The sequence below is a fragment of the Dipodomys merriami genome, unplaced genomic scaffold, assembly GCF_024711535.1.
Source record: "Dipodomys merriami isolate MVZ:Mamm:240054 unplaced genomic scaffold, mDipMer1.0.p SCAF_102, whole genome shotgun sequence".
In the NCBI taxonomy this organism is placed as follows: domain Eukaryota; kingdom Metazoa; phylum Chordata; class Mammalia; order Rodentia; family Heteromyidae; genus Dipodomys; species Dipodomys merriami.
In genome coordinates, this window is record NW_027202294.1 from 4,492,113 (window position 1) to 4,502,230 (window position 10,118).

At 43.2% G+C, this 10,118-nt stretch overlaps 1 protein-coding gene across 4 annotated transcripts; it reads left to right on the top strand.

Moving 5' to 3' along the window:
• The first annotated feature begins 1,753 nt into the window (after positions 1 to 1,753).
• On the top strand, positions 1,754 to 9,138 carry Bloc1s2 (biogenesis of lysosomal organelles complex 1 subunit 2). Of its 4 annotated transcripts, none has more exons than XM_069995395.1 (5): positions 1,754 to 1,856; positions 2,141 to 2,257; positions 5,512 to 5,631; positions 6,760 to 6,864; positions 8,112 to 9,138. In XM_069995395.1, the coding sequence occupies exons 1-5, from the start codon at positions 1,802 to 1,804 to the stop codon at positions 8,141 to 8,143; spliced, it is 429 nt and encodes a 142-aa protein (XP_069851496.1). In that variant the 5' UTR covers positions 1,754 to 1,801; the 3' UTR covers positions 8,144 to 9,138. The 4 variants fall into 4 exon arrangements, with proteins under 4 accessions (XP_069851496.1, XP_069851505.1, XP_069851522.1 ...); XM_069995404.1 differs by having other exon boundaries at positions 8,265 to 9,138; XM_069995421.1 differs by lacking the exon at positions 1,754 to 1,856 and adding an exon at positions 1,873 to 1,940.
• The last annotated feature ends 980 nt before the right edge of the window (positions 9,139 to 10,118 follow it).

Here is a 10,118-nt window from a genome sequence, read left to right on the forward strand (position 1 = left end):
ATGACCTCAGGATTCAAAGACCTTTAGTCTAATATGTAGTGGGCTGTGATGCTGTTCTTCTATAGGTTCTGCTATATTATGAGTTTCCCAGTTGTTTATCAATAAAATTGCATTGGAAAACTATGTCTTTGTATTTGTTTCTGGGACAATACGAAGGAAAAGGACAATAAGAAGTTAGAATCTGAGCCATTTATGGGCTGGAGTGGGTTCTTATTCTTGGGATATATAGAATAGGGGCAATGACAACTAGGAAGGAGATGAGCTGCTCCAGGAGTCCTGAACTAAAAAATCCCTGGCTGATAGGAATGGGGTGAAATGGTACTATGATAGTTCTATAAGAAAGGAGTAGAGACATGAGATCTAGAGAGATCCAGTTCTATTGCAAAGAAAATCAGGTTATAAGGTTTTAGGGCCATGTATCTGTGAAGATGAAGGATAATCTGGGATAAGACAAAACAAAAAACAAAACCTAAACCAAGATGGTGAATGTCCAGGAACCTGGATCCTGAGACTATTTATCTGTTTTTCTCCCTTCTCCTTTTTTTTTTTTTTTCCGGCGGTTGTGGGGATTGAACTCTGGGCCTGGGTGCTGTCCCTCAGCTCTTCAGCTCAAGGCTAGCACTCTACCACTTGAGCCACAGTGCCACTTCCGGTTTTCTGGTGGTTTATTGGAGGTAAGAGTCTCGTGGACTTCGCTGCCTGGGCTGGCTCTGAACTGCAATCCTCTTATCTCAACCTCCTGAATAGCTAGGATTACAGGCATAAACCACTGAAACCTGACTTTTCCTGTGACTTTTATCACTTTGTCTTATCCAATTGCTCACTCACTTCTAGAGTTCTCCTAACCTGTTAAATGTTATATATACCCAAGAAGCTTGTGAAAAGCTAAATTCAATTAAGATAACCAGAGTATCCTTAGCCCTAAAATTGTTAAACTTCCTTCAAGAAAGGCTTTAAAGGCCCTAGATTCAATTCCCAGTAACACACACAGCTGTAAAATGAAGAGAAGGAAGTGCTAGTCTGCAATTTAAGACATAGAAATCAATTAATCTAGGACATTGGGAGGGAGTGTATTTAGGATGGAGTCAAGGCTTGGAAAATAAGATTACCTGCAAACCCAGGCCTGTGGCTCACGCCCGTAAATCCTAGCTAGTTGAAAGACAGAGACCATCTCCTTTTCTGTTGGTGGCCAGGGGGGACCAAAAGTTCGAGAGACCCTCCTCCATCTCAACAGAAAAAGCTAGATTTGCCTTCCCAGATATCGTGGGAAGCTTAGAGGGTACAGTGGAGGCACTATCTCAAACATAATCTGAGCAAAATGGGCTGGAGGCAGGGCTCAAATGGCAGAGCTAAAAACCCAGCACCTCCAACGGGGAGTGGGACGGATAAGGCTCTCCGCATAAGCACCCATTTCCAAGTCAATCCTCTGTGACTGACACCTGCCAGGAGCGGGGTGTGCGGGCTGGGGGTAGGCAGTAGGCACCCAGACGCCAGCGATTTCTGTGAACTGGCTAGTCCGCCATGGAGGAAGCCAGACCACGTGGCTGGTGTAAATCGAGTGACAACTCCAAGGTGTGGCTGCAGGGTCAAGAGTAACCTCGGTCTCAGAGGTCGTGACTCCCAGCAGCCCATTCACTGCGGATCCTTCGGTCGTGGCTTCGTCCTAGCACTTGGTTAGAAGTCATCATTTGAGGCGTGCCTCAAGCCGGAAGCTCAAAAAGCCAGCGGCGGGGAAGGCGGGGCCGGCGCTCCCGGCGCGCGTGCGCAGGCGCCAGGACCGGAAGCCGCGCAGGGGCGGGCCATGGCGGCGGCCGCAGAGGGTGTCCCGGAGACGCGCCCGGAGGAGCCGGCTCGAGGTACCCGGCGTGGACGGGCATGAAGTGGCGGGCCAGGGCGAAGTGTGTGGCTGCCGGATCCGGCCGGTCGGAGAGGTTGCACCTGTGTGTCCTAGCAGGGCGACAGAAATGGTTGGGCTGCGAGCTCGGGCGTCGGGTGGGCGCGGGGGAGGCGGCGGGCCGGGCACCACGGCCGGCCGACGGGCGGGGCCGGCACGGTGGGACGGCGGGGGCTGGAGGGGAAGCGGCTCCCGATCGGGTTGGCGTGCAGGGTTGGACAGTTACTCGTTTCTCCTTTGGCCTAGACGATGTCGCCGTGGAGACGGCCGAAGAAGCCAAGGAACCTGCGGAGGCTGACATCACTGAACTCTGCCGGGATATGTTCTCCAAAATGGCCACATACCTGACTGGGGAGCTGACCGGTGAGGCCGGGTCTGGGTTGATCCGGGTAGGGCTGGGTGTGGCTGAGAGAGAGGTGATGGTTTAGCAGCAGCAGCTCCCCCTCCCCTTCCCATGCCCCACGCCCTGACCTCGGCCTCCTGGACTAGGAGGGAGTCATGAGTGGGAAGGAAAGAGCCCCGTCCCTTCTCAGGAGAAGCCCACCAGCCACTTTCTGAAATACCTAAGAAGACATACTTATTACAACTCTGCATGCAGGCCTCTGTAGCCATGAGAAGAAAAAAAAAACATTATCCAGCCCTATTATGCAAGAAATGTTTCCCTGGGGAGGGGAGAGGTGTGTTTTGAGCTGGATTGTGAAGGGAAGAATAATGGAAAAAATTGTGAATGGAATGGAGTAAGCCAACCCGCTTGTTTGACTAAAGCAGAGGTGTTGGGGCTTGGGGGGGGGGGGGAGAAATGAAAGTGAGAAATGGGGAGGGACCTGCACATTTAAGTGTCTCTTAGGTTGCTCTGTTAGGATTTGGTGGCAAATCCTTTGGGTTACTTTTTAGTCTGTTGTGTGTTTTCCCAAGTGGACACCTGACCTGTGTGGGGAGGAAAGTGAGAAAGGGAAGGCTAGTCCCAGGAAGCCTTTCATAGCCTTTACTATATTGTTTCATTCCCCCAGGAAATTGCTGCTAAGAATCTATGAGAAAAGAAATTTGCAGAAGAAAAGGGGTCCTGGGGCAATAATTTATTAGCCTGATTGTTTGCTTTTAAGCAAGAGAAACCAAGTAACAAGAATCTAGACTTTTGGCTTTTCAACAAAGGCCAAATATTTGGCAGTACTAATGTCCATTCTTCTTTTCTCTTCTTTTTTTTTTTTTTTCCTTTTTGTATTTTGATATTGGCTCTATCGGGCCAAGCATACTAGAAAATTAATACCCCAATGTCTGTCTCTCTTTCGGTACTGGGATAGACTCAGGACTTTGTAATAGTGGTAGGCATAAGGGCTCTACCACTTGAGTCACACCCCCAGTCTTAATTCATTATTCCTGAGAGGCTATATAATTGACTAATGTGGAGCAAATGTCTCCTTTAAAGAGCCTATTCTAGTTTTTTCCCTCTATTAAGACCTAGTGTCTGTTGCCATTTAGCATATTCACTTACTATTGCTTTTTATTAGTTGTAGTACAGAAATCATTTTTTATACCAATGTCCCTTTCAAAACTGCCTATCTAAGTGCTAAAATCAGAGGGCCACATATTCCAAGAAATGAAAGGCAGCATATTTCTTTGTGAAAGTACATAATTTTGTTATGAATTTAATATTCAAACACCTGACTTGTTTCACCCATTTATGCTACTTTGCTGCCTTCTAGGTATTTGAGAGGGTGATGCTTGTTTTAAAGAGACTGTAGTTTGATAGTAGTGAGAATATGAGATAACAGAGAAGAGAAACCAGACAAATAAGCTGGTGTAAGGAACAGTGTAGATGTAGACTTTGGAGAACTTGAAGTGGGTATTGAGCAGCCCAAGTTGTTTCTGAGGAAGGAGGAACCATGTTTAGTGTGAAAATGTTTTCAGTTTTGGCTTCACTGCCTATAGATACTACTAGGACACCCAGATGACATGCATATGTGACTACTGCTTAAAGACGATCAGAGCAGGATAAGCAGATCTGAAAGGGAAATCCTTTTGGGAAGGTACAGAGACATTTAGAAGTTAAGTCAGAGAGGTTGAAGCAGTTTATGGTACTTGGCTTGGCTTTTGTAAAAATTGAAGTAGAAGCCATTTAATTCAGCGTGGATGGGAAGAGATCAGGGATATGAGAAGCTGACAGATGCTTTGGAAAATCATTGTATAAAATGGAATACACAGTGATAAATGAATTAGTAATAGGTGATCAGGCTCTAGTTTAATAACACATGTTATGAAATCCTCCAGTTTCATGTTTTCAGGCTATAGAAGTACCAAGGCCATTTTACCTTTTAAGAAAACAACACAACTTTATTTATTTATTTATTCGTTCATTCATTCATTTATACGGGTACTAGGGCTTGAACTTGGGTCCTGGGCCTCTTTGTGTTCAAGGCTAGTGCTCTACCACTTGAGTCACAGCACCACTTCCAGCTTTTTCTGAGTAGTTTACTGGAGATAAGAATCTCATGACTTTTGTGTCCAAGGCTGGCTTTGAACTGTAATTACCAAATCTCAGCCTTCTGAGTGGCTAGGATTATAGGTGTGAGTCACTGGTGCCCAGTTCCATAGAAGTACCAAGGCCATTTTACCTTTTAAGAAAACAACACAACTTTATTTATTTATTTATTCGTTCATTCATTCATTTATACGGGTACTAGGGCTTGAACTTGGGTCCTGGGCCTCTTTGTGTTCAAGGCTAGTGCTCTACCACTTGAGTCACAGCACCACTTCCAGCTTTTTCTGAGTAGTTTACTGGAGATAAGAATCTCATGACTTTTGTGTCCAAGGCTGGCTTTGAACTGTAATTACCAAATCTCAGCCTTCTGAGTGGCTAGGATTATAGGTGTGAGTCACTGGTGCCCAGTTCCTTCCTTTTCTTTCTTTTCTTTCTTTTTTTTTTTTTTTTTTCCTGGTTATGGGGCTTGAACTCTGGGCCTGGGTGCTGTCCCTGAGCTCTTCATCTTAAAAGTGCTCTTCCAGTTGAGCCACAGCACCACTTCTGGTTTTCTAGTGGTTAACCGAAGACAAGAGTCTCACGGATTTTCCTGCTGGGGCTGGCTTTGAACCATAATCCTCAAATCTTAGCCTCCTGAGTAGATAAGATTACAGGCTTGAGCCACCAGCACCTAGCTCCTACCTTTTCTTAAGACATATATTTACCATTTCCCAAGGAGATGAACTATGACTCAAGACCTTCTGGATTTGTTGTTGTTGTTTAAGTAGTTTTCCCTTAGTTTCTAGTTAGTCATTCAGAGAGTACAGGCTGAGTATAAAAGTCTTGAACTAAAGTGGTGCAGGCAGGTCACATCTGTAATCCTATCTACTCCTGAGACTGAAGTCTGACAGTTGAGTTTGGAGGCTAGCTGTGGCTAGAAGGTCTGTGAGACTCTTACCTCCAATTAATCTTTAAATAAAAAGTCAGGAAGTGGAGCTGTGGCTCAAGTAGTAGAGAGTTGAAGCAAAAAAGATCAAGGACAAGTCCCAGGACTGGCAACAACAACAAAAAAGTCTTGAACTACCATTTGGCTAAAATTCCACATTTCATTGATCTCAGACAAATATTAATGGCATCATATACTCTGTTTATTTTAAAGCCACAAGTGAAGACTATAAGCTCCTGGAAAATATGAATAAACTAACCAGCTTGAAGTATCTTGAAATGAAAGATATTGCTATAAACATTAGTAGAAACTTAAAGGACTTAAACCAGAAGTGTAAGTAATAATTTTTATCATTAAATTTGTTATATGTAGTGTTCTGTTCTTGGGACTAAAGAGAGGGAGGGAACATGAGATCCCTTTCTTCTGGGGTCATCTCCTAAAAATGAATTACATAATAAAGGTGAATTTCTTCCATTTTGCAGATTAACATTTTGGTGATGGGATTATTTTTGCTTTTTAATCTTGATTTTACCAGTTAATTCTTAGAAGGGAAGGGGACAGAAGAGATGATAGCAAATTAATTAAACCACAAAATCCGTGAAGGACAACTCTCAAAACAGAAAAGCAATAAATAGAAAATGTTAATTTAGAGCGGCTGAATTTATTTTTCCATTAACTTACATGGGACCATGCTTTCCTGGTGTGACATTATAAAGAAATTGAACAGGGAACTAGAAGATTATTTAAGGAATACCTTTTTTTGGTCATGGGGCTCAAACTCTGGGTCTGGGTGCTGTCTCTCAGCTCTTCAGCTCAAACAAGTGCTCTACCACAGTGCCACTTCCAGTTTTCTGGTGGTTTATCAGAGATAAGAATCTCATGGACTTTCCTGCCTAGGCTGGCTTTGAACCGTGATCCTCAGATCCAGCCTTCTGAGTAGCTAGGATTACAGGTGTGAGCCACTGGTGCCCAGCTAAATTCTTTTTTTTTTTTTTTTTATCAGTCGTGGGGCTTGAACTCTGGGCCTGGGCGCTGTCCCTCAGCTCTTGAGCTCAAGGCGAGCGCTCTACCACTTGAACTACAGCGCCACTTCCGGTTTTCTGGTGATTTATTGGAGATAGGAGTCTCATGGTCTCTCCTGCCCGGGCTGGCTTTGAACGGAGATCCTCAGATCTCAGCCTCCTGAGTAGCTAGGATTACAGGCGTGAGCCACCAGCGCCCGGCTTAAATTCTTTTTTTAAAAAAAGGAAAATTAGTAGATAGGAGACTTCCTTTGGCTAGGCTGATTAACCTAGCAGATGTCTCCCAAAGTGTCTGCTCTGCTAATGATGACTCATGCTACCCTACCTAGTCTATTTTAGGCATAGCTGGAGCAACACTAGCATTCTTACTTTCTGCTCTTTTTTTTTTGTTTTTACATTTCTTGTTCAAGATATGTAAACATGTATTTTCTTTCTAAAGATGCTGAACTGCAGCCTTACCTGGATCAGATCAATGCAATTGAGGAGCAGGTGGCTGCTCTTGAGCAGGCAGCCTACAAGTTGGATGCATATTCAAAAAAACTGGGTAACCATTTTTATTTGTTTTGGTTTAATAAGGAGTACCCCTTAGCTAGGCCTGGTGATGCATTCCTATTATTCCGGCACTTGGGAGGCTGAGGTTGGGTAAAAAATTCAAGGCCAGCTTAGGCTACATAGAGCAATCATGTCTCAAAAACAAAAACAATAGCCGATGTGATGGCGCATGCCTGAAATCCTAGTAACTTTTCAGGACTACAGTTTGGGGCCAGCCCAGACCAAAGAAGTTTATAAGACTCCATGTCAACCAATGGCTGGGCATGATAGTATATGCCTATTATTGGGAAAGCACCATGGCTGGACACAGTGGCACATGCTTGTCATCCATAGCAACACCAGCAAGTACAAGTTGGAAGATCACAGCCCAGGCATAAAGTGAGACCCTAGTTCAAAAATAAGTAGTACAAAAGGGGCTGGAGGCATAGTGTGCAAGTTTGAGGCTCTGAGTTCAATCCCCAATGCTCTTCCCCCAAAAAACTCTACCAAGTATTATTATTAGGAACAGTTCCTATACTTAATGATTTGTTAAATCCTGTTCTAATGCTTTACATACATGGGGGTGGGGAGTGGGCAGGGATTGGCCAGTTCTGGATCTTGAATTCTGGGCCTGGTTGCTGTCCCTGAGCTTTTCTGCTTAAGGCTAACTTTCTACCACTTGAGCTATAGCTCTACTTCCAGCTTTTTTGATAGTTTTAATGGCGCTAAGCCTCAAGGACTTTGCTGCCTTGGTTGACTTTGAATTGCCACCTTCAGATCTCAGCCTCCTGCGTAGCTAGGATTATAGGCATGTGCCACCGGCACCTGGTATGTATTATGTTTTTTATTCTACAAATCTGTGAAGTAATTTATGACTTTTGAATTCCCATTCTGGAGGAGAGGAAAATAGGATTTAATAGGTTTAAGTAATTATGAGCACAAAGCTAAGCCAGGTGCCAGTGGCTCATACCTGTAATCCCAGCTACTCAGGAGGTTGAGATTTGAGGACCATTTTTCAAAGTCAGCCAGGACAAGAATGTCTGTGAGACTGTCTCCAATTAACTACCCCCTCCCCTCCCCCAAAAAGTAAACAAAAGCTGCAACTGGAGATGTGGCTCAAGTGGTAGAGTGAAAAAGCTCAGGAACAGTGCTTAGGCCCTGAATTGAAGCCCCAGTAGAGGTGCATATGCGCACACACACCCACACCCCCACAAACTATAATTAATGTCCCCTTCTTTCATCTTCCCTAATTACCCACAGAAGCCAAGTACAAGAAGCTGGAAAAGCGATGAAACATATTTCTATGGGATAAAGCCTATTTTTTTTTAATGTGGAAAAATCTTTTATAACACATGAATATGAGGCTGATAAATTACCCAAAGATCCTCAGCAGAAATCTATTGGTCATCCTAGGGACGTCCCAGTGATGAATAAACTGGAGGACTGTGGCTGCTCCTGATCTTCTTTGAGTCAGTATCTCTCAGAAACTCACTTCAGATTTCCTACATGTTACTTGAATGCTTCATCATTCAGAACAGAGACTCTCAAAGTTCAGGATAAACCTGGGCTTGCCAGAGAACCAAATAAGGACCTGTCTTGTCTGATAGGATTTGATTACTGTATTGTTTTCTCAAATGTCTAGTTCTTGAGTTCATTATTCTGTAAATAGTTGTTTTGTTTTTTTTTCGTTAATGATACTTGTTAACTATTCTCAATTAAAAAGGGAAACAAAACAAATGTGGGTTTTTTTGTTTTCAATTTATTTCCTTCTATGCATCAGTAATTTTACTTTTCTATAACATTGTAAATGACATCATGAAATAATTCCAAGTCAAGTCTTAAGGACTGGAAAAATTGCTGGGCAGGCACCTGTGTCTCACACCTGGAATCCTAGCTACTCAGGAGGCTGAAATCTGAGGCTTATGGTTCAGACCTAGCCTGGGCAAAAAAGTCCTTTGAGATGCTTATCTCTAATTGACCAGCAAAAAGCCAGAAGTGGATCTGTGGTTCAAGAGTGTCAACCTTGAGAAGAAAAAGCCAAGCAAGAGCACAAGGTCCTGAATTCAAATCCCAGTCCCGGCATCGATAATCAAAAACAAAAAACTCCCTCAAACCCTTAGCAGAAGTAGTGAAAGGAGTGTTAATAAATATCCAGTGTGTCCTTCTGGTCTCTTCTCAGTCAGATGTCTGATGTGTACCCTTTGGAAATGTGATAAAGACAAGACGTGTGTGTCACACTGTTAGGTCAGAAGCTGGTAGTTGACAATAATAAACTATTTTTAAAACATTTTCTAGTTTTGTCTGTGGGGTTGGGGCACTTCTGGGAACTCTTTCACACTAAAGACATCAGAAGGTAGGAGTTACTGAACAAGTCCAGTTTGGAAGAAAGTAATCTTATCCAAAATAGGGTATTAGCAGCTTCCAAGGTGCCTGTGGTCCCCAATTCCTGCTCCCAAAGAGCTTATTTCTGTGTCTGTCTTTTCCCACTATATGTTCTAGACCACCATTGTTTATCCTCTTTTCTGGTCCCTTTTCATCTTCATTGTTTTTCTAACCCATCTTCTTTGCTGTTGCCACAGCAACCTTTCCAGAATTTTTCCTGCTTTAATCCTTTAGTGATTTTTCATGAATTCATTGATGAAAATTGTGTTCAAAATTTCTATTGCAAAGATAACAGATGAGTTTTCCTGTCTTACCGTTATTTCTTCATCTTGGAATTATTACTTGTCCATATTGATTGACAAGGTTGTACATTCTTTAAGATTCAGTCTTGAGTGCTAGTCCCAGTGCTGTATTTTTTTTAAAAGAAGGAGAAATCTATGCTTAGGTTACCCATGGAGTAGGGCATCAACATGTAGAAAACAAGTTTGTATTTCCTAAAAAAGTAATGCAAAAGTTGCGGGGGAAACCAGAACTTTGTGATTCTTGAACTTGTTTTGAATCACTTGGTGTCTCCTGGTTGTCAGAACCTCTTTCCTTTGTTTCCACTTTCTTTTATACTGTTTCCTTCTGCAAATTTCCCCAACTCTTCAGAAAAGTCAGCTACCAAAAAAAGTAGAAGAGATTTTGTTTATTAAGAAACTAGAAAGCAGCTGGAAGCTGGTGGCTTACGCCTGTAATCCTAGCTACTCAAGAGGCTGAGTTCTGAGGATGGTGGTTTAAATCCAGTCAGAGTAGGAAAGACCATGAAACTATTTCCAGTAAAGCAAACGAAGTAGAACTGTGGCTCAGCTGGTAGAGCACTAGCCCTGTGAGAAATCTCAGGGA

Coding starts and splice junctions, on each gene's coding strand:
- Bloc1s2 (XM_069995395.1), top strand. CDS start 1,802: ATGGCGGCGGCCGCAGAGGGTGTCCCGGAGACGCGCCCGGAGGAGCCG. Junction 2,258..5,511: donor CCTGACTGGGGAGCTGACCG/GTGAGGCCGGGT, acceptor TTTATTTTAAAG/CCACAAGTGAAGACTATAAG. Junction 5,632..6,759: donor AAAGGACTTAAACCAGAAGT/GTAAGTAATAAT, acceptor TTCTTTCTAAAG/ATGCTGAACTGCAGCCTTAC.